This window comes from Nycticebus coucang, chromosome 3 (assembly GCF_027406575.1).
Source record: "Nycticebus coucang isolate mNycCou1 chromosome 3, mNycCou1.pri, whole genome shotgun sequence".
NCBI classification, from domain to species: Eukaryota; Metazoa; Chordata; class Mammalia; order Primates; family Lorisidae; genus Nycticebus; species Nycticebus coucang.
The window spans coordinates 154,223,117-154,246,765 of record NC_069782.1 but is presented as its reverse complement, the minus strand read 5'-3'; the positions used below and the strand labels follow the sequence as shown (position 1 = coordinate 154,246,765).

Genomic DNA, 23,649 nt, shown 5'->3' with positions numbered 1-23,649 from the left:
CTGTGCAAGGTCAGCCAGCAGGGGCGGGCAGCAGCAGAGTCGGGCCAGTCTCTGGCAAGGCCCCAGTGTCCCTCCCGCCGGGAATCTGATTAACTACGCTCTTCCATTCTTACTAAATTCTGGATACGGACATCTTAAATAAACACGATGCCCCTCCAGAAGTGAGATGAAAGGGGATACCTAAGAATCTTTATAAAAGCACTAACTTTGTGGAACCTTAAGCAAAGTTCTGAAGGCACACGCGCCACTGCACCCCTGCACTGCCGCCTCCACCCCACACCCTCCTCCTCCACGTAGGCTCCCTGGATTGGGGGCACTCCCTAGTAGTCCCCACCAGGGGGTTCTGCAGGGTGCAGAGTGTTAGAAAATGAAATAGGTTCAGGCTCGGCGCCCCTAGCTCAGTAGCTAGGGTGCCAGCCACATACACCAGAGCTGGCAGTTCCAACTCCACCCAGGCCTGCCAAACAACGACGACAACTACAACCAAAATATAGCCGGGTGTTGTGGCAGGTGCCTGTAGTCCCGGCTACTTGGGAGGCTGAGGCAGGAGAATCGCTTAAACCCAAGAGTTTGAGGTTGCTGTGAGCTGTGACTCTGTCTCACAAAAAAAAAAAGAAAAAAGAAATGAAATAAGTTCATTTGTTGCTCATAAAGCTTGAGGGTCTTTGAATAATGATATAATCAAAACAAATGTGCTGCCTATCCCACTTTCTGGAGGAGTCACCAGCCCTTCTCAGCTCACTCTGAGAACAAAGGGACGCCTCACAGAAGGGAAGGAGACAAGGTTCATCAGTCCTTGCTTGCGGAGCCTCAGCAAACACGAAAAGTAACCATCGTCTCAAGAAATAACCCTCACGGCAGGTGTGAAAGCTCTTTCCCGGCCTTAACTCCTTAGTCCTCCTCACGCCAGTCCAGGACGGACAAGAGGGACTGAGGGTCACCACCGGGACCCACAGGAATCAACTAAGGCAAAGAAAAGTCTCACGTTTACATGAATTTGACCAAGAGACAGAAAAGAAATGAAAAGGCCCTTGTTTGTAGTGCACAGCGATTCCTCCTACTCCCACTGTAGGCAAGAGTCACAGAAAACAGACAGGAAATTCCAGGGTAAGCAGAATGTTCCCCTCCTTCCAGCCCCGAGTCCTTCAGGCCTGCCACCACCAAGTGCAGCTGAGCGCTAAAGGCCTTCTGGCTTATTTTTCTGGTTGTTTTCCAGTGTTTGTTAGTGATACTTGTAATTGAGTGTTGCGATTACAAACATCAGACTGGTCCTGGCCATGATAAAGATGGCGGCGAATGCTCATCTGAGCTGAGTGGGACACAAGCGCCTGAGCCACGTGAACAGGGACACCCACGAGGAGGGAGGAGAAGGGTCGGTGGTCTTGGGGACGCCATCGCCCGTGTTCTGTAAGATGGTCACTTAGGTGCCGGTGTCCTAGCAGGTGTTATTATATGGTGATAACATCTTTCTTGGTGGAATGTAAGTCTTTATTAAAAGTAGTGAATAAATCATGAGCTCTTTGGAGAAGGTATTTGCCAATTAACAAGCAGCAGCTGTTTTTCTTTCTTTTTAAGGGCCCAACTGATTAAAATTGCATGCCTCATTTAAACAAGAATCTCATGTACTTTACCTGGGGAAAAAAAAAAGAAAGGGCTGAGCATCCTTTATTCAAACTAAGTACATGCTTTTGTGATTCATTAAAACACTCTCAAACTGAATGCAAATTATCAACCCACGGAAGCATTTTCACTTGCTCGGCATAATGTGCCCATTTCTAATTCTCTGTCCAGCATGATCTGCCTCCTTAAGAGAGTCTGCTTTGGATATTATAAACACAACAATAGCCCAGGGAGCCACTGGGAGCCAAGAGCCAGCCCCAGCCGGAGGAAGAGAGAACCTGATTCCCCCCACACAGTGCAGCCCTGTGAGGCTGAGCTGGCTTCCTGGTGTGGGTATTTATGCTGTTCCCCAGCAGAGAAACAGCCATCCCAGCATGCTGTCGTCCCCCAGGGAGGTCTTATTTAAGTACCCATCAAAGCCACGAGAGGGGAATGACAAGGGCCCCGGACCAGCCCCTGGAGGCTGGCTCTCCAAAGCCAGCTCCAGCAAGAACCCACAGCCCTGTCACCTGACAGGCAGAGAGCAAGGATGGCGTCTACCTTCCCACTAGAGCTCCAAATGGCACAATGACACCGGCGAACTCCGGCCAGAAGCTCTGCAAGGCCCTGGCCTGCTTTCATGCGCTATTCAGAGGATGTCCGTGGACACCCAAAGCCCACTGTGGCTAGGTGAAAAATCCTGTTCACCCTCTCCCCGGCCAGTGGACAATGGATCCGTCTCCCAGTAGACATGAGTAGAAGCTGAGAAAATGAGTGTTTCCCTTTGTATTCTAATTCCGCCTCTGGGCCTTAATTCAGCATCATCTACGTTCGGAGGTGGGCGATTCATCACCCCATCCTTCAGGAGCCCACAGTGTAGGTGGGAGACAAAATAGTAAACAAATAAGTAACATGAGATGCAAATAGTTGTTCTTGGAGGTGGCGAGACCCTGCTGTGTAGCTGGGGGGAAGTGACGCGTGTGGCAGAGAAGGGGAAGGAATCGCCTGCTGGCCCAGCTCTCCCTGTGGGGCAGGCTGGGTGGGTGAGCAGAGGCGAGGCGAGGCGGGACCTGTGAGTGGCTGAGGATAACAAGAGGACAGCACTGAAAGGCAGCCGGCTGGATGTCCCCTGGCCAAACGCTGGGCTCCCTCTGGCAGCTCCTTCCCCAGCCCCTCCCCACTCGCTGCCGCTCTGCTGCTTTCCCTTCCCCCGTGAACTCCAAGTTCATGCTTTCAACTACTGGAATGCTTTCAACACTGCCAGGTGAAGCAACAAGCCCTCGGTCCTGACCTGCACTTCCATAACTGACCATTTCATTTCAAAAATCTCTGAAATGGGACTTTTTCATAGTTAGCTGAGCACCAAGTGAAAATGTAGAGAGTCGCCACTCTCAGCATTAACCAAACTCTGTTTGCTCAACTAAGGTCCCGTCCCCTGCTGCCGAAGGTATTATAGGCTAACTCGAAATCTGCTTTACCTTTATTCCACACAACTGTCAGGAATAAATGCCTAAAGGGCACAGTTGAAGGCCACAGAAAGTGTATGCGGTGTGCACCAAATGTTACATTGAATAAAACCGAAAAAGAGCTTGACTCACAAAAGGAAGATTTTCTTTGTGCAACAACAACAACAAAAAACCCTTGCCTATGTGTGTTCACTGGGTGGGCCACAAAGAACATTCCTGACTCCTTAGTCTTCACAACATTCTGTTCAAATACAGCCCTGGACATGGCATCTTTAAAATGTTTTAAAATACCAATCTCAGAAAATACCTTAAGAGCTCCCCGGGGACTAGGACGAAGTGATCACAGGCGTGGTATCTGGCCTCTTTTCCCACTGCCTCTGTGGAGGGCTCCCTCCCATGGTGCTCTGTTCATTCACCCTTCCTGACAGCAGCCCCCAGGGGTCAGATCTACGTGACCAACACGCTGAGGTTGTCCAGAATGGACGGGATACTGAATGGAACTCCTCACCTAGGGACATCCAAGCTGGCAGCCTGTTCCGCTGTGTGGGGACACTGGCACAGCCCGTTTCCTAAGCAGGTAACTCCACCCTTTCTTAGGGATGTCTACTAACAGGACAGTCCTGGCACAGAAACTACCTCTGATTCTGAAAGCACAGTTAGACTTCTGTTATGTCCTGTCAGGGCCAGGCCACGCCAGCCAACAATATTATCACGGTCTGTTAAAATAGAGTCATTTTCTGCTTCTGGTAAGGCCCAACCAAAGGCAGAATGTCTTATCTCGAGCTACGTGAGAGCAGAGGTGGTGTACTCACTGGTCGTAGACACTGAGATGACGGGGCTGTACTCAAACTCTCCAGAGGGACTGGTGACCTTCAGTCGAAATTTATACAGTGTCCTTGGCTCCAGGCCTTCGATCACATGCTTCGAGGAATATCCCCTAGACAGGAGGAGACACATGGTGACAACGCCGGGCAACCGAGTCCCTGCTCCCTGATAGCTCACAAGAAGAGCAGGTGAGGATGATCTCTGAATTCCATCTATTTCCTGGGCAGACCTGCTCTTGCTTTTTTGAACTTAGAATGGAGGGTACCTCACACAGGGTGCCTCTGTTCCTACCCAGCACATGCCCTTTCTGTCCCATAGAGCGGAGCCGGGGCCTGACACAGAGCTGGCGTGCAAGTTTGTACTCTGGAGAAATAATCACACTAACCCATGCCATCTGTCGTCAAGTGACAAATTTTCACATCTGGAAGACAAGATAGGCAACCAAATTGTATATATGTGATTTTCAAGTGGGGCCTTCGAGTGGGTGGGCAAGGCCGTCTGGCACGCGGCCACATACCTACTGCAGCAAAATACTAACGCGGGAATGACCCGAGGAAGGGAAATGCATGACCACAGCCCCTTTTCATGCCGCTGGGGACTCAGGCCACACACGAGAAACAACTCTGACATCATGCCACGAGGTTAGGCTCATCCAGGAATGTCTGTGGGAAGTGGATGCTATCATTTCTAGAAGAAAAATCTGATTAGAGCTCCCGGTGGAAATCCACAGGCCTCCAGAGGGAAGAAGTACTGGGCCTCCATTGTTCAGAGGAAGCAAAATAAGCCCTAAGAAATGCGGTCAGGTGGTCCGCCCACCTGCTCCGAAGAGGCTGGGTCCAGCAGAAGTGCTGGGACCCCCACCTCTGCTTTCAAGACAGTCCTCTGGAGCCCGGCTCTGACTGGAAGGCAGTGTCTCGGTCTCCAGAAGCTGAGACACTAGTGTTTCCCAGTGGTACCCCAAACCAGGCTGCCAGCAACCTTCACTGGAAGCTGGCTAAATTCCATATATTCCTTTTCAAATCCTATATCTACATTTCTCTTTCCTCATACTTCAAAGGCTTGTGGGGGGTACCATTTCCAGCTATTTCTTCTTCCTCCTCCCTTCAAAACTCTCCTGAGACTCTGAGTTTACTGTTTTTGTTTCCTCCAATTTTTTTCTGTCTCTATTTTTTATTATATTCTCAATAGATCCTCCTCTGAGGCCAGAACAATTCTTTGAGATTCACAACTAATTTTTCAAGGTTGTTTCTGTGCACCTAAATATTTTTACATCAGTTTCATCCCACGCAACTCAGCAAGCATGTCTGGCAGCCCTTGCTAGCGAGGTGCTGCGCTGGGCTGGGACGTGGCCCTGACCTGGTCACAGGCCCAGGGGTGGACCCCTCTCCTGCTGGTGGGGTGGCAAGAAGAGGGGCAGTCATGGGCAGTGAGGAAGGGACAGCTGAGTTGGGCTGCACGACAATGCCAGAGTCAGCGTCATGACTAACAAAAGCTCATCTGAAAACGCGGCTTTAGATCTGCGCCAGGCGAGTGAGCTAACACCTCACCTGTGATATTAGTCAGACAGCCTCACTCTCAGACCCCAAGGGAAAAGCCCTCCTTCCCTGCAGGAGCTGACATGGCACTCAGAGTGTGGCTGGAGAACAACCCTGCCCCTGGCTTTAGAGGGAGGAGTAACCCTGAGAGAGAACCCAGAATATCTAAGGCCAAACTCAGCCCTGGAACAAGTGATCCCTCTGTTGTGGAGAGGGGCAAAGGGAATGAGGCCCCGGTGGAGGGGGCTCGGCGGCCAAGTGAGAAACAGGGAATGGACTTCTGTGACGGACAGGCGGAGGTCTCCCACGCAGCCTAAGATTGGGACTTATTCCTGGGTCAGGAGGTCATGCAGCACCTGGGATGGGCAGGGTCAAGGTGCTCTCACAGGGCCAGCGTGCAGTGTACAGAGGGTCAGGGCACTCTGGAGAAAGGAGCCTCACTTCCATCTGAGACCTGTAGAACCATTTTTTGAAAACAGAAAACCATTTCACAAATACCTTCTTTCCCTTGATCTTTCTCCTTTATTAATCCAAAATGTGAAATTTCAAGGTGAAATGATGTACTAAACACTCATTGATCCCTTTTTCACATCACAAGTTACTTCAGGCACCAAAATCTAAATAATTTCTTGGATGTGGCCCTAACAGGCCCTCACACACACAAAAAAAAGACTAAGCTTGTAAAGGTGCCTCTGATCAGGAGTCCATGGGTCCCTGCTCTGTGCTGGTGGACTCAGCCTCCTAACTGATACCATCTTTGCCTGAAGCATGTTTATCTTCACCTAAAAGTCATCACCTGTGCTGGAATGTCGGTTGAGTTGGCTTCCAGAAGTCTCTCCAATGCTGCAGGAACATGACCGTCTCCCACCGGAACAGAATGGAATGTGGTAGAAGTGGTGATGCACAGCTGTGGGCCAGAGCCTTAAAACCCCTGGATGCTTTTGTTGTCATCCCTTGGACACGAACCATGTGAAACTCAACCTCCCTGCCACAGAGAGGGGCCACCTGGAGAGACAGAGTCAGTGGGAGACGTGAAGCCCCACCAGCCTGTGCTGTCTGGCCACCTGGCCGAGGGGGAATCACTTGGCTCCTCCAGCCCCAGCACAGAGGCATCAGCCAGGACCTCGTGAGGCAAAGAGGAACCATCAACACCCTGCCCGGATTGTAGATTATCAGCAAAAAAACATGGCCACTGAGTTTGGGGGTGGTTTGTTATGCAGCAATAGATAACTGATGTATCCAGTGCAACCAAAAAATAAACTATAAGAAAGTCAAGGAAAAAATGATACCAACGGCATGAAGAAAAACATTTGATTCAAGATACCAAGAAAGTAGATAAATGTTAGAAATGACATAAATACATTTACTATAAAAGTGAAAGCTCTCAAACTAAGATATTCAGAAAAACTAAAAGAGGATGAAAGTTTTTTAGAAACTAAAATATGTCAGCTTGGCATAAAGTGGCCTTAGAAGTAGGTAGATTTTATTGTTAAGAGAGAAAAGGTCCATGGATGCTTAGATAGTAAAGTCATAGAAACTGCACCCTTAACAACTTGTGGCATCTGAAAAGATCTTTAGAAATTCAATGAGAATAGAATATGCAAGTCTCAGTGTATTTCAGTGCAAGGTGTCAACGACTTAATATAGTTTTAGACCAGAATAAAATCAGAAGTGCTCAATAAAATTCAATATTGCTAAATATATATTAATAAGATCACTCTGGAGAAAACAGCACCTTTGTAACCTCTAGAAAGGGAGATAAAACTGTATTAAAATCAGGTGTCACTGAGCACAGTTACCGAAGGCTGGAGACGCTCAGCACATCACTAGAGATGGCCCTGGAGAGAGCACCAGAGAGTCAGCGGGGCCGGGCCACACGTCCACAGGGCTCTCCCAGTGATTACAAGGCAGACACGGGGAGGGTACTCCCCGGAGCACCCGTCAAACGCGTGGAGAAGCACGCCTTTACATCACCTACATGGCAGCTTACAGAATAAACGAATCCTGGCACTATTTCCACAAGAGGAAAATACACAAAAGAGTAAAGCACATCCTTATTTTTGTTACCCGTTAACGAGTAAATCTCCAATGCAAGAGCCGAGCAAACATGAAACGTAAGGAACTCAGTGGTGCAAAGCCCCAGGACCCAGACACACCACAATCTCCTTTTCTCTCCACACTCTGTCCCCTCCCCAGAATTCCAATCCAGTTTCCTACTGATGGCTCTAAAATTTGTCTCTCCAATCCAGACCCTTTCTCTGGTCCATCCTTTTGCAATGGTCTCCTTGATGTCTCAACTTAGGTGTCTGATGGTTTCCCACTGAGCCGCTGCTCTCCCCTTGGTAAGGAAAGCGTCTCTGTTACTCAGGCCAAAAACCTTGGCGCTCTATGGAAGACAGGCTCATTGCTCACAAGCCCATACTGTGCTGGCTTCCAAGGGTCCTCCTTCCCTGCCCTGTTGAACTCAGATGTGGTCCCATGTCCTGCTTTGAGCAGGGAAGTGTGTCCCAGGTGGAAGCTTCAGGGAGCAGTATGCCCTGCTCTCTCCGCAGTGACTGACAGTATCCAGGCAGAGGCCACTGGGCCAGCCTGGGCCCTGGCAGGAAGACCATGCTGAATGGGCCTTGGCTGACTCACGGCAGGTACTTCCCAAGGGAAATCAGCCACAGCTGTTGCAAGCCACTGAGAGTGGGGCGCCGATGCTTCATGCGGCATAACTCGGCCCAAGCTGGATGTCTCATCCCCCTTGACTACCCTCTTGCTCACATCCCATGTCTGGTTCCCAGCAAGTTTGTAAAAGTCTATCTTTAAAGCATTTCCTGCATTCACGGCACTTCCCACACTGTGTTGTCTCCACCTGAATTACGGCAAGAGCTTCCGAGCACGTCCTCCCAGTGGCTAGGCACCTTGACCCTACAGCCTGTCCAGCTCCGCTGCCAGAGTGACCCCTGAAACCCAAGCCAGACCACGGCTCTCCCCACCACACTCGGAGCCATAGCCCAAGTCCTCCCGACAACTCCAGGACCCAGGGACAAAGTCCCCTCCTTGTTCACACCACTCCTCACTCCCAGCACAAGGCTCTCTCACTTGCTGTTTGCTCTTCTGGAACGTCCTTCCCCCAGAGAGCTGCAAGGCTCGGGACATCCCACACATGCGTCAGGTCCTCACGCAGAAGCCACCTCAGGGCCCCCTCTGCCCTAAGCCCCTAACTTTTCCTCTGCTTTTTCTCCTTAGCACTTACCACCTTGTGACATACTACTGACTTTTTGCCTGCCTCAGCAGGAGGGAGGAATTTTGGTCTGTGTGTCCCTGGTACCCTATCCCTAGTATCCCGGAGTGTCCCCCACACAGTGAGCACTCAGTATTATTGTGCATGCTGATGGGGGATGAGCGCATGGCAAGGCCACCACTACAGGAATTTAGGGGGCCAGACAATAGGATAGTAAAGGGAATTCTCAGTAGAGGTAAAATCCAACCTGGGCAGAAGAAAGGACGGGGGGATGGCAGAAGCTTGTCTGAATGGTGAAGACAGCTCACACATGCAGAAAAAGCCCAGGCATATTCAAAGAGCAAAAGAAGGGCTGGGTGCAGAGGCTCATGGCTGTAATCCCAGCACTTTGGGAAGCCAAGGTGGGTGGACTGCCTGAGCTCATGAGTTTCAGACCAGCCTGAGTAAGAGCAAGACCCCATCTCTAAAAATAGCTGGGCGTTACAGTGACTGCCTGTAGTCCCAGCTACGTGGGAGGCTGAAGCAAGGGGATTGCTTGAGCCTGAGAATTTGAGGTTACAGTGAGGTATGATGCCACGGCGCTCTACCCAGGGCAACAGAGTAAGAATCTGTCTCAGAAAAAAAAGAAAAAGAAAAAAAGAAAATTTAAAAAAGAGCAGAAAAAGGTCTCACTGTAGGGGTCTTGCTCAGAAACAGGAGGGAAGAGGAAAGGCAGGTCATGGGCAAAACGGAGGGACCAAATGTTAGTCTAAAGAGGCTGACCTTCACACTTCAAGCAATGGAGACCCACCAAAGACAATCTGACAAAAGGAATATTCAATAAAAATTAACACAACGAGATAGAAGGACAGAAGCAAAAAAGAGAGATAAGCCCAACTTATTCCAACCACAAATACACTGGACAGGTGTGAGACCTGGGGACCGACAGAAGACGGAGCTTTCTGCTGCGGGGGCACACCCCTGCCTGGTGAAGGGAAGCACAGAGGGGATTCTCCAAAGGGAGAGCCCACAAGACTCAGCCGCTGATCGCCCAGGAAAGGCAGCGGAGGAGACCCAAGAACAGACAGGGCTACTGATCTGAGACAGACCAGCAAGAACAGAACCCGGGGGTCAGGAGGAAGTTCTAGATCCGTGATTTTCAATGGTGTGCTGTGGCACACTGGCGTGCAGTGAGACGGTCTTAGGTGTGCTGCGAAATTTTTTAAACATCATCAATTATTTTTGAAGAAGTTAAAAGCACAGTAAATATATTCCTTTTCTTTTTAACTCTTCTTTTTATCAGCATCATTTAATTATGCTGCAGAAGTGTAACTACTGGTTCAAGTGTGCCGTGAGGTTAAAAAGGGTTGAAAAATACTGTTGTAGATGATCGCTTCTCCGAAGAAAGGCATTTGCAAATGCTCATTGTAATAATGTGCAGAGAAAGCGGCAGAACGGAGCCGAAGAGGTCAGGATTAGCACAGCCTAATTCTGCCACCTAGCGACAAGCTGGTGCCGCCACCTCTCCGCCGGCCCAGAGATGCCGCGTCCTCCCGGTGCCTTCTCGGGCCTGGGGGCCGGCAGGTCTGTGACTGACAAGGACGCAACCTCAGGCTGTGCCACACGGCTGAGCCTTCTCTAGGTGAAGCCAACCACCTGACAGCCCGGCAAAGGCAGAGAGCAGGAGGAAGGGGGCCTGGGGGAGAGGAGGGGAAAGAAAGATGTCTGTGCCTTTCTCCATAGAAGAACTTATCATGGGCAGCGCCTGTGGCTCAAGGAGTAGAGTGCTGGTCCCATATGCCAGAGGTGGTGGGTTCAAACCCAGCATTTAGGCTGTTTCCACATTTTGGCGATTGTAAATTGAGCTGCAATAAACAGTCTAGTACAAGTGTCCTTATGATAAAAGGGTTTTTTTCCTTCTGGGTAGATGCCCAGTAATGGGATTGCAGGATCAAATGGGAGGTCTAGCTTGAGTGCTTTGAGGTTTCTCCACACTTCCTTCCAGAAAGGTTGTACTAGTTTGCAGTCCCACCAGCAGTGTAAAAGTGTTCCCTTCTCTCCACATCCACACCAGCATCTGCAGTTTTGAGATTCTTTGATGTGGGCCATTCTCACTGGGGTTAGATGATATCTCAGGGTTGTTTTGATTTGCATTTCTCTAATATACAGAGATGATGAACATTTTTTCATGTGTTTGTTAGCCATTCGTCTGTCATCTTTAGAGAAGGTTCTATTCATGTCTCTTGCCCATTGATATAAGGGATTGTTGGCTTTTTTAATGTGAATTTGAGTTCTCTATAGATCCTAGTTATCAAGCTTTTGTCTGATGGAAAATATGCAAATATCCTTTCCCATTGTGTAGGTTGTCTCTTTGCTTTGGTTATTGTCTCCTTAGCTGTACAGAAGCTTTTCAGTTTAATGAAGTCCCATTTGTTTATTTTTGTTGTTGTTGCAATTGCCATGGCAGTCTTCTTCATGAAGTCTTTCCCCAGGCCAATATCTTCCAGTGTTTTTCCTATGCTTTCTTGGAGGATTTTTATTGTTTCATGCCTTAAATTTAAGTCCTTTATCCATCTTGAATCAATTTTTGTGAGTGGGGAAAGGTGTGGGTCCAGTTTCAGTCTTTTACCTGTACACATCCAGTTCTCCCAACACCATTTATTGAATAGGGAATCTTTCCCCCAAGGTATGTTCTGGTTTGGTTTATCAAAGATTAGGTGGTTATAAGATGTTAGTTTCATTTCTTGGTTTTCAATTCGATTCCAAGTGTCTATGTCTCTGTTTTTGTGCCAGCACCATGCTGTCTTGACCACTATGGCTTTGTAGTACAGACTAAAGTCTGGTATGCTGATGCCCCCAGCTCTATTTTCATTACTAAGAACTGCCTTAGCTATACGGGGTTTTTTCCAGTTCCATACAAAACGCAGAATCATTTTCTCCAAATCTTGAAAGTACGATGTTGGTATTTTGATAGGAATGGCATTGAATAGGTAGATTGCTTTGGGAAGTATAGACATTTTAACAATGTTGATTCTTCCCATCCATGAGCATGGTATGTTCTTCCATTTGTTAATATCCTCTGCTATTTCCTTTCTGAGGATTTCGTAATTTTCTTTATAGAGGTCCTTCACCTCCTTCATTAGGTATATTCCTAGGTATTTCATTTTCTTTGAAACTATGGTGAAGGGAGTTGTGTCCTTAATTAGCTTCTCATCTGGACTGTTATTGGTGTATACAAAGGCTACTGACTTGTGAACATTGATTTTATATCCTGAAACATTACTGTATTTTTTGATGACTTCTAGGAGTCTTGTGGTTGAGTCTTTGGGGTTCTCTAAGTATAAGATCATGTCGTCAGCAAAGAGGGAGAGTTTGACCTCCTCTGCTCCCATTTGGATTCCCTTTATTTCCTTGTCTTGTCTAATTGTATTGGCTAGAACTTCCAGCACTATGTTGAATAGTAAAGGTGACAGAGGACAACTTTGTCTGGTTCCAGTTCTAAGAGGAAAAGCTTTCAGTTTTACTCCATTCAGTAAAATATTAGCTGTGGGTTTGTCATAGATAGCTTCAATCAGTTTTATAAATGTGCCACCTATGCCTATACTCTTCAGAGTTCTAATTAGAAAAGGATGCTGGATTTTATCAAATGCTTTTTCTGCATCTATTGAGAGGATCATGTGATCTTTATTTTTGCCTCTATTAATATGGTGGATAACGTTTATAGACTTGCGTATGTTAAACCAGCCTTGCATCCCTGGGATGAAGCCTACTTGATCATGATGAATGACTTTTTTGATGATAAGCTGTAATCTCTTGGCTAGAATTTTGTTGAGAATTTTTGCATCTATATTCATGAGTGAGATTGGTCTGAAATTCTTTTTGTTCGGGTCTTTTCCTGGTTTTGGTATCAGGGTGATGTTTGCTTCATAGAATGTGTTGGGGAAGATTCCTTCTTCCTCAATTTTTTGGAATAATTTCTGAGGTACAGGAATAAGCTCTTCCTTGAAGGTTTGATAGAATTCTGGAGTGAAGCCATCTGGACCAGGGCATTTTTTGGTTGGAAGATTTTTTATTGTTTCTTTGATCTCAGTGCTTGAAATTGGTCTGTTCAGGAGCTCTATTTCTTCCTGGCTAAGTCTAGGGAGAGGGTGTGATTCCAAATATTGATCCATTTCCTTCACATTGTCAAATTTGTGGGCATAGAGTTTCTGGTAGTATTCAGAGATGATCTCTTGGATCTCTGGGATCAGTTGTTATTTCCCCTTTATCATTTCTGATTGAGGTTACTAGAGATTTTACTTTTCTATTTCTCGTTAGTCTGGCCAGCGGTTTATCTATTTTATTTATTTTTTCAAAAAACCAACTCCTTGTTTCATTAATTTTCTGAATGATTCTTTTGTTTTCAATTTCATTGATCTTTGATTTGATTTTGGATATTTCTTTTCTTCTACTGACATTAGGCTTAGATTGTTCTTCTTTTTCCAACTCCATAAGATGGCTTGTGAGATTGTTGATGCGCTCTCTTTCTGTTTTTTGAATGTAGGCATCTAAAGTGATGAATTTTCCTCTCAAAACTGCTTTTGCAGTTTCCCACAGGTTTTGGTAGCTTGTGTCTTCATTGTTGTTATGCTCAAGGAAGTTTATGATTTCCTGTTTTATTTCTTCCTGCACCCATCTTTTATTCAACAGAAGATTGTTTAATTTCCATGCCTTTGGGTGGGGTCGAGCATTTTTGTTAGAGGTGAGTTCCACCTTTAGTGCCTTATGGTCTGAGAAGATACAAGGTAAAATTTCAATTCTTTTGATTCTGTTGATATTTGTTTTGTGTCCCAGGATATGATCAATTTTGGAGAATGTTCCATGGGGTGATGAGAAGAATGTATATTCTTTATCTTTGGGATGGAGTGTTCTATATGCGTCTATCGAGCACAGTTGTTCTAGGGTCTCATTTAAATCTCTTATATCTTTGTTTGATTTCTGTTTAGAGGATCTGTCCAGCTCTGTAAGAGGAGTATTAAAGTCCCCTGTTATTATGGTATTATCAGATATCATATTGCTCAGACTGAGTAAGGTCTGTTTCAAGAATCTGGGAGCATTTAAATTGGGTGCATAAATATTTAGAATTGAAACATCTTGTTGTATTTTTCCCTTGATCAATATAAAGTGACCATCTTTGTCTTTTTTGACTTTAGTTGCTTTAAATCCACATGAATCTGAAAAAAAGATTACAATTTCTCTTTTCTTCTGAATGCCATTTGCCTGAAAAATTGTCTTCCAACCGTCGACTCGGAGCTTTAATTTGTCTTTTGAGGCCAGGTATGTTTCTTGCAGACAGCAAATGGATGGCTTGTGTTTTTTAATACAGTCAGCCAATCTATGTCTCTTCAGTGGGCAATTCAAGCCATTAACATTTATTGAGATAATTGATAAGTGTGGTAGTATCTATTCATCTTATTTTGTGAGAGTCCATTGCTTAGTTTTATCTTTTGCATCAGTGTGGAGGTTAAGTTCTGTCCTTTAATTTCTAAGTTCTTACTTTGCTGCCGATCCATTGTGGTGGTCAGTATGTATAACAGGTTGAAGTATTTCCTGTAGAGCTGGTCTTGTTGTGGCAAATTTCCTCAATGTTTGTATATCCGTAAATCATTTGATTTCTCCATCAATTTTTAAGCTTAGCTTAGCAGGGTACAGAATTCTGGGCTGGAAATTGTTCTGCTAAAGTAGATTAAAGGTAGATGACCATTGTCATCTTGCTTGGAAAGTTTCATTAGAGAAGTCTGCGGTCACTCTGATGGATTTGCCCCTGTAGGTCAACTGGCACTTACTCCTGGCAGCTTGCAGAATCTTTTCTTTTGTCTTGACTTTGGACAGGTTCATCACAATGTGTCTTGGACAGGCTCAGTTAGAGTTGAGGCGACCTGGGGTCCGATATCCCTCTGAAAGCGGTGTGTCAGAATCTTTGGTGATATTTGGGAAATTTTCTTTTATAATATTCTTTAATATGGCTTCCATTCCTCTGGGGCATTCTTCTTCCCCTTCTGGGATTCCTATAACTCGTATGTTGGAACGCTTCATAAAGTCCCATAATTCTGACAGTGAACGTTCTGCTTTCTCTCTCTTCTTTTCTGCCTCTTTTACTATCTGAATTATCTCAAGAACTTTGTCTTCTACCTCTGAAATTCTTTCTTCTGCATGGTCTAACCTGTTGCTGATACTTTCCATTGCATCTTTAAGTTCCCTAATTGACTGTTTCAGTTCCTTCAGGTCTGCTATATCCTTTTTATATTCTTCATATCGTTCATCTCTGATTTGATTCTGTTTTTTGATTTCCTTTTGGTTATTTTCACTTTATTAGCAGTTTCCTTCATTGTTTCCATCATTTCTTTCATTGTTTTCATCATGTGTATTCTAAATTCCCTTTCTGTCATTCCTAACATTTCTGTATAGGTGGAATCCTCTGCAGTAGCTATCTCGTGGTCCCTTGGCGGGGTTGTTCTGGACTGGTTCTTCATGTTGCCTGGAGTTTTCTGCTGATTCTTCCTCATGAGTGATTTCTTTTATGTTTCCTTGCTCTAATTTTCCTTTCACTTCCTCTTGCTCTTTAAGTTCTCGTGCCTGTGGACTAAGGGTTAGATGAGTCCTTTTGGTACAGGACCAGAAGGGTGAGAAGGTTGAAGAGCAAGAAAGGGATGAAAGAAAGGAGGACTGAGTGAGAAGTTAAAAAATCGAGAAAGGAGAGGGGGTGGGTAAAAGGAATATTGACAAAAAGAAGAGAGGCACGGAAAGAGGGAGACAGAGCAATATAGGTGTACAACTGGGTACTTTGACACAACCTTAAAAAAAAACCACCTTCTGGGGGTGCCCAGTTGGGTGGTTCCCTTGAGGTCAGCAGCTCTTTGCTAACCTGATCAGACACAGTACCCCACCTCCACCAAGTACAGAGGAAAGACAAAAATGCTATAAATCAAACCAAAACAAGCAAACAGAAAACTTTACGGGATAAAATTGGATGAAAAACTAAATATCAGTAGAAACACTAGCAAAAATGAAGTTCTAGTTATTAAAAAAGGCAGCAATGGGAAATTATAATTAAACTAGAAAAATTGAGAAAGAAAAAAGATATGTATGCAAAAGGTTGAAATTAAAAAACAAAACAACATCAACAACATCAAAATAAACAAAAAAACAACCAAACCAAAAAAAAAAAAAAAAAGAAAGAAAGAAAACAGAAAAAACAAAACACAACCAAAAACAAAGCAGTGTGTATATGTTGTTGAATATTGTCTGGGCAACACGTGGTCTTCTGGGGTATGAGATGTTAATCACAGTTCTGATATGACTGGAGGCTGCTGATTTCTCAAACCCCAGCAGATAGACACCCTAAATCTCTCTTCAGCCCACTTAAAAGGCACTTTGAACTTGTAAACTTGCTGAGCAGAAGCTTTCCCAGGAAAGTGCTTGTCACTGGAATCACTGCTGAAGTGGCTATCCACTTACCCAGTGTGCCAAAAACGGTCTCACTCTGCCCCTGAGGGTTAGGGCTGTAAGCCAGCTCAGACCCCACCCTTAGGCTACTCGGTCACTGGGTTATCAGCTCCCACCCGATTCTAGCTCTGTGACCCTGAGGGCGGAGCTTGCCAGGGCAGATCGCTCACAATGGCTCCCTGTGGCCCACAGCCAAACACTATTAGCTCTGTCTGGCTCAGTGGCTCAGACTGGGGCCCTAGACAATGGCCAAAGTTCTCTGCATTCCTGCTCAGGCTCTCCCCAAGACAGTTCAACTGAATGCCAAGTCCAAAGACATCAAAACAGTTCACAGGTAAGGCCTTTCCGGTTTGCAGTCTCGCTGCTGCTGAACTTACAGTTGCGGCGGTTTTAGACGGATTGAACACACGTGACCACTTGCCGTTTTTCCACTGTTTTAGTCCTCCTCTTGGGGTCCAGAAGTCTCTCGCTGACTCCCTGTATCCTCACAAGGGTGATGATAGGCAGATCCCAGCAGCCAGAGATGCCTGGAGTCCTATCTCCCCAGACTCACGGTGCCCAGATGCAAGGAAGCTGTTACTCGGCTGCCATCTTGCCTTTTTATCCAAATCCTGGCTGTTTTTCAATGAGCATAAATACCGGTGGGAAGGTAAAAAACGAGCTAGCAGAGCTAGCTAATTCCAGCAGAGCTAAAGGCCCTGAGGCACATGGTACAAGGTGCTGAGACACAGGACGCCTAGTGGAAGGACAGCACCTCAGATAGCCATCTGAGGACGGGCTGTTTGGCCCGAGATTGCGTGGGGTGAAGGAATTCGCCATGTAAAAACAGAAGGAAACACTCAGGGAAAGGCGACCAGGCAAGGCCCTGCTGTGGGAACTGGCTTGGCTTGGTGGAGGCTGAGAGAGAGGGAACCAGGCTGGTGTAAGAGAGTTGGCAAGGGGCAACGGTAGGACAGGAGACCAGAGTAGCTGGCCAGGGTACACCAAGGGGGGCCCCAGCCCATACCGATGAACCCTCTATGATAGGAACCTCAACTAATTCCATCAAACTCTCTCTTGAGTCAGTCTCTACATTTTGGCTTTTTCTTTTAATTAATTTATTTTTCTTATTTATTTATTTTTTTTTTGAGACAAGAGTGTCACTATGTCACCCTCAGTAGAGTGCTGTGGTGTCACAGCTCACATCAACCTCAAACTATTAGGCTTAAGCGATTCTCTTGCCTCAGCCTCCCAAGTAGCTGGCACTACAGGCACCCGCCACAACGTCCGACTATTTTTTTGCTGCACTTGTCAGTGTTGTTTAGCTGGCCCAGGGCTGACTCTGACCTGCCAGCCTCTGTGTATGTGGCTGGCGCCGTAACCATCAAGCTACAGGCACTGAGTGTACATTTTGGCTTTTAAAAATATACCATTAGAATTTTTCAGAAGTCAGAGAGGCTCTCAAAGGTATAGAGAGGTTGAATTTCAAAGTAACTGCTAATGCTTATTTTCCAAAATTATAATTTCTAACAGAGCACAAATGCAGATGATGCCGACTCATTCTTTCCTTTAATGTCAGAATAAGCAGTGGCTTTTCAGAGACAACAGGAACCCTTGCAGCTAATTAGGAAATCAAAGCAGAGTGGCAAGCAAGTCAATGTTGCACCTACGTATAAACGATACCGTACGTGTGCAGCTTGGGGTCTTCCTCTTCGATGGAGAACCTGAACCACTGCTCCTGCGGCCCCTGCCGTTTAGCTCTCTTGTCCAGATCCCAGTATAACTCGATGCTATGATGAGTCACTTTGCCCACGACAGGTGGATGAGGCTTTGATAATGGTGGAATTTCTAAGAAAAAAAATAGGAAAAGAGTGACACAGGATTTCAGGACCCCATATCCACAAGGAAGGGAGATCCATGGAGTGGTTTATAACTGCTCAGCAATCAAACTGGTTTTTGCCCGTTGTGCATGCAGACATTTCCCTGGAGCCTGAAGAACCGAAAATATAAAGAGACACAACATGGAGCTGATGCAGGGGGCCGCCGCACCCTTTAACAAGCAGGCTGCACCATGCCCATCCACTTCACTCGTGGACGCCCCCAGAAGCTCGGCTACCATGTCACACTAATTAAGGTGTTCTTTGAGCTGCAGATGAAACTCTGTTTGCTGCTGCAGTCCTTCAGCAAACTGGCTGATAAACAAAGCAGAGAGAAAATTGTATATCTGGACCAAATCTCTGTCACATAGATGACAAACAGTTGACATCCTTTCTATGTAAACAGCTGTTACAAACTAAAAAAAAATCCAAAGGCTAACAAAGCAGGCAGAAGAGAAGCAGTGTGCAAAACAGCAAAACCAATTACCCAACGTAAAAGACTAAAAGATGTTCATATCTCCTTATATTCACAGGAAACTTAAGAGGAGATGTCATAGCTATCGAAAGCAACAGGGTAGGGAGAAGATATTTTCATATGTCGTTTGTGGAGAAATGAATTATAGCATTTTTAACAAGCACTATGGAAGTATTTATTAAAACTACAAATGCCTGTACCCTTCTATCCCACCATCCACCTCTGGTAACCGCTCTGCAGAAATCAGAGCACCAGGACGTGCACGAGGACATCACTACAGTTTTTAGCAGTTTACAGCAAAAAAAAAAAGGAAAGAAAGAAAAAGAATGATGAGCTGTTCTTAAAGGAATGGGCAAATAAATTATGATGTATCCATAACAAGGAATATTATATGGCCTTTAAGAAATAAGTCAGTTCTATAACAGATGCTTTGAAAGGGTCTCTGTGGGTATTGCTGGATGAGAAATCAAGGTACAGAGGAAAACATAGACTATCCCGTTTTTTAGAAGATAACAAGGGGAACAGTACAGTGAGCACCGAGTCGCTCAGTGTGCATTCACTCTGCTTAAAGGTAGTTTTGTGTCCCCTGCTACCTTTTAAGTTTAAAAGGATGGGTCCATGTCTCATGCTTCTTTACAACCTCTCCCTGTATCTCAGTGACTTTCAGCCCTCAAGCATATCACCGATTTACTGTATTGGTGACTCAAAAAGAAAGGATCTTGTACTTCCCTAGAGCCAATACCCCAAGTAGCTGCCCAGCTGCCCTCTGCAGACCCTGGGGTCCTCCTGCAGTGCAGCCCTACTGAGGAAGACGGGGCTGCTCTGGTCCTGCCTGCCCCAGACCAGCAGGGCATATATAAGACCAGCAATTTCCTTTACACTGAGGTCCCAGGGATATGCCAGGGGGCAGCCCAGGAGCTCATTTTCTCCAACTTTATTTTCCGAATATGTACAGAAAGCATGATGAAACTGGATAAACCTGGATTTGAATACCTGCTCTGCAACTGAGTCAAAAATACTTCAAAGTGTTCTGTGATGATTAAAGAACATAGATGAAGTATCTACATAACTAATGGCCTCTTTCCTACAGTGAAATCCTATACGGCAGCCAAAAGGAACTAGTCCCACATGCATCAAGGCAGATAAATCTCAAGATGAGTGTGTGAAAAAGAACGTTTGTAAAAGGATAGACTCTGTCATTACACCGTGTATGTAAGCTCCTATAACAAACACCACAGCACTGTCTTTTATTGATGAATACAGCAATAGACAGGAAGAACGCCCACCACTTTGAAGACGTAAAGGAAGAGACAGACTTGTTAAGAGAGCAGGAAAAGGGCCTCACTGCTGTAGTGCTCAGCTCTGATTCCTTTATGAAAAGAATTTAGGACACAGCATGTCACAATGTTAACGTTTTAAACCTAGGTGGTTTGTTGAGTACATTGCCATTTACAATACTTTCGGTTTGTTGGAAATTTTTTTTTTAAATAACCATAAAAGTAAATGATAGGCATTACTCTTACGGCACTCTTGTTTATTTTAGAGAAACCAAGTCCAGTGTTTCAGATATTAATTGATACATGCAGGGAAAGGAACTAATGAGCTAGACACTGACCTTTTAACATGAGTCATCTCGTTTAATCCCAGCAGTTCTGGCTGCTGAGTCTATGTAGTGGTGACTCATGTGCTCACAGTCTCGGGTCATGACACCACTGTTAAGCAACTCGTTTTTTTCCCAGAGCCCTCTAAAACCAAAGACCAGGACTGGTAGGCTATTAGGGATCCCCACCACCACCACCACCACCAAATAAATAGAAGCTGATGATTATTTTGATTTCAAAGACAGCTGGCCTAGAATCCACTAGAAGTTGGAATGGGCAAGAAATCCTAAATTAATGTCAAATTGCACAAGGGACAGACAATGGCTCATTATGAATTTATATGAGGAGTAGAAAGGTAATGTTCCCAGATGTGCAAGTGTCCTTGTGCCTTGCTCTTTATTAGTCATCGACCCAGGCAAACAACAACAGAAGACCTCCATCAGCCAGTCTGGTGATGGCCACAGGACCCACAGCCACCAGAGTCGTCACAGGCTCACGTCCAGCAGCCAGATCTGGTGCAGAGCAGGAAAGGTGTAGTGTTTGGAAAGTATTACTTAATTGTTTTTGTGGAGTGACCCAAGCACAACAGCACAATGTCCTCTCCACAGCGATCAGCGTGAGTCCACACACACCAGAGCAGACGATCAGCTGCTACTGAGCCACACAACCACACAATGCTTTGCTCCCCAACCCCAGAAACGCAGACGGTGAGTACACGGACCATCCCTGATGGCCTACATTGTCTTCACTTTGATGCAAATTTTTTTGCACTTTTTGCAGAAAGCTAGGAATGGCGGATGGGACCTGGATGGTGAGGATATGAATGAATGTCCTCTTCAGGCAAGAGCTGATTTGAGGTCACCAAAGAGCAAATGCTGAATGAGACCAAAAGTGTTTTGCTTTCTCAGCCAACCTAGAGTAACTCGACAGGTGGGTTTCAGTGCTTACAATGTCAAACCTATGTAAGTTTATGCTTTGTCTTTGATAATAAGTCTGGCATATTTTCTCACAACCTGCTAAGGTACATATGTTAGGGTGTTAGTTTTAGGGCACCGGCCACAGTGCAGACGTCGCTGTGGTGGGGGAGCAGAGGCCTAGGGCAGCACTGAGCCTGGTGAGAGCCGACAGAAATGGCAAGTCACAGGCCCAGCTATGGAGAGAAGGACAGTAGCACTTCACATGTGTCCCTCCATATAATCGTCACCACCTCTGCAGGTGTGAGGATTTGTGTTAACTCCACGACAAACCATCTGAGGCCCAGGAGGTTAAGTCACTTGTCCAAGGTCACACAGAAGTCACTGCCACAACGAGGATTACAATGCAGATGGTCTGGCTTGGGAGCCACTAACTTTTAGCCCTGTACCACACTGCCTCTTGTGAGCAGGTGTATGAAACATAGGCTTGCCGTGAAAAATCTACTGTTTATCAGTTTGTTCTCCAAGTTTCCACAGACTATTCAGTTTAAATCAGGTTTAACCTATGAACCAGCTTGAACTCCAAGAAAATGTTGAAGTGTTCAAGAAAACCAGACCCAACATCGGAGACAGTGTTTGAATGAAGTGCAGGGATGCGACGTGTGAGCCGAGGATGTGGAGGCACTGCCCACAGCGCCACCCCCAACGTGAAGAGGGGGACAGCTACAGAGTCCTCAGCAGCCACCAGAGACAGCCAAGAAAGCAGAGAGGTGTGGTTGGTGTCCCCTTCAGACACAGTTGGCAGGGGGAGGAAGCCAGGCAGGTGCTTCCTTGGGCTCAGTGTCAAGTGCAGAGGGGAAAGGGGCCGCATTAATGAGTAAGGGAAAGGCCGTGCAACACGGGTAAAACAAGCAGCGTTCAGACAGCTCAGGGCGGATCTGCAAAGATCCTTGTGTGTGCCCAGGGCAGAGAGCCCGTGTCCTGTCAGGAAAGTACTCTATGTAGAACTTACTACCAACATACGCACAAGTCCCTCTATTTGTAAATATTATCCCTCCATTATATAGTGAAGCTGAAAGTGCAGGAGAGGTAAGTGTGTCTGTGGCCCCAGCCCTGGCTGCTGTACCCTGGGATTTAACAAGCAACATTTCTTTCCCAGGTGACCCAAATCAACATTCTGAAAAACAGAAAAGCTAACTTTCTGTTACTATTTTATTTAACCAGGATGTTTATATCTACATTTATATTTGTCTTTTACCCATACAAATACTCTTTGGGGAATTGTTCTCATAAATTTTATATAAGTTTTATAAAATATATCCAACACATCCACAAATACACATCCACAGACAGAATCCGCATGCTACTTTTTATACAAGTTTTAGATATCTTTTTTTTTTCTGGTTGTCAGATCAGATCTTTTTTTTATTTATTTTTTATTAGTATTAGATCATAGCTGTGTACATTAATGCGATCATGGGGCACCATACCCTGGATTCATAAACAGTTCAACACATTTTCATCACACTGGTTAACATAGCCTTCCTGGCATTTTCTTAGTTATTCTGTTAAGACAATCATATTCTGCATTCACTAAGTTTCACATGTACCCTTGTAAGATGCACCGCAGGTGTAATCCCACCAATCACCCTCCCTCTGCCGAACCTCCCCACTCCCTCCCGTCCCTCTCCCTCAACTCCATATTCTTAGGTTATAACTGGGTTATAGCTTTCCTATGAAAGCCATAAATTAGTTTCATAGTAGGGCTGAGTACATTGGATAGCTTTTCTTCCATTCTTGAGATACTTTACTAAGAAGAATATGTTCCAGGTCCGTCCATGTAAACATGAAAGAGGTAAAGTCTCCATCTTTCTTTAAAGCTGCATAATATTCCATGGTGTACATATACCACAATTTATTGATCCATTCATGGATCGATGGGCACCTGGGCTTTTTCCATGACTTAGCAATTGTGAATTGGGCTGCAATAAACATTCTGATACAAATATTTTTGTTATAACGTGATTTTTGGTCTTCTGGGTATATACCTAGTAGAGGAATTATAGGATTGAATGGCAGATCTATTTTTAGATCTCTAAGTGTTCTCCAAACATCTTTCCAAAAGGAATGTATTCATTTGCATTCCCATCAGCAGTGTAGAAGTGTTCCCTTTTCTCCACATCCACGCCAACATCTCTGGTTGGTCTGGGTGAGTATTTTATGAGGAGGACCCCCCGGGCAATTGAAGCAGCTTCAAAAATACACTACTGGGACCTGATTAAACTAAAAAGCTTCTGCACAGCCAAGAACACAGTAAGTAAAGCAAAAAAACAGCCCTCAGGGGCGGTACCTGTGGCTCAAGGAGTAGGGCGCCAGTCCCATATGCCAGAGGTGGTGGGTTCAAACCCAGCCCCGGCCAAAAAAAAAAAGAAAACAGCCCTCAGAATGGGAGAAGATATTTGCAGGTTATGTCTCTGACAAAGGTTTAATAACCAGAATCCACAGAGAACTCAAACATATAAGCAAGAAAAGAACAAGTGATCCCATCTCAGGCTGGGCAAGAGACTTGAAAAGAAACTTCTCTGAAGAAGACAGGTGCACGGCCTACAGACATATGAAAAAATGCTCATCATCTTTAATCATCAGAGAAATGCAAATCAAAACTACCTTGAGATACCATCTAAC

At 45.4% G+C, this 23,649-nt stretch overlaps 1 protein-coding gene across 1 annotated transcript in view; it reads right to left on the bottom strand.

Moving 5' to 3' along the window:
- Window positions 1-23,649, bottom strand: part of FANK1 (fibronectin type III and ankyrin repeat domains 1) — an 86,396-nt gene that overhangs the window by 16,728 nt on the left and 46,019 nt on the right. Inside the window, 2 exon segments of the mRNA XM_053584573.1 lie at window positions 3,878-4,002; window positions 17,768-17,945. Of these exon segments, the coding sequence (XP_053440548.1) occupies window positions 3,878-4,002; window positions 17,768-17,945 (303 nt within the window).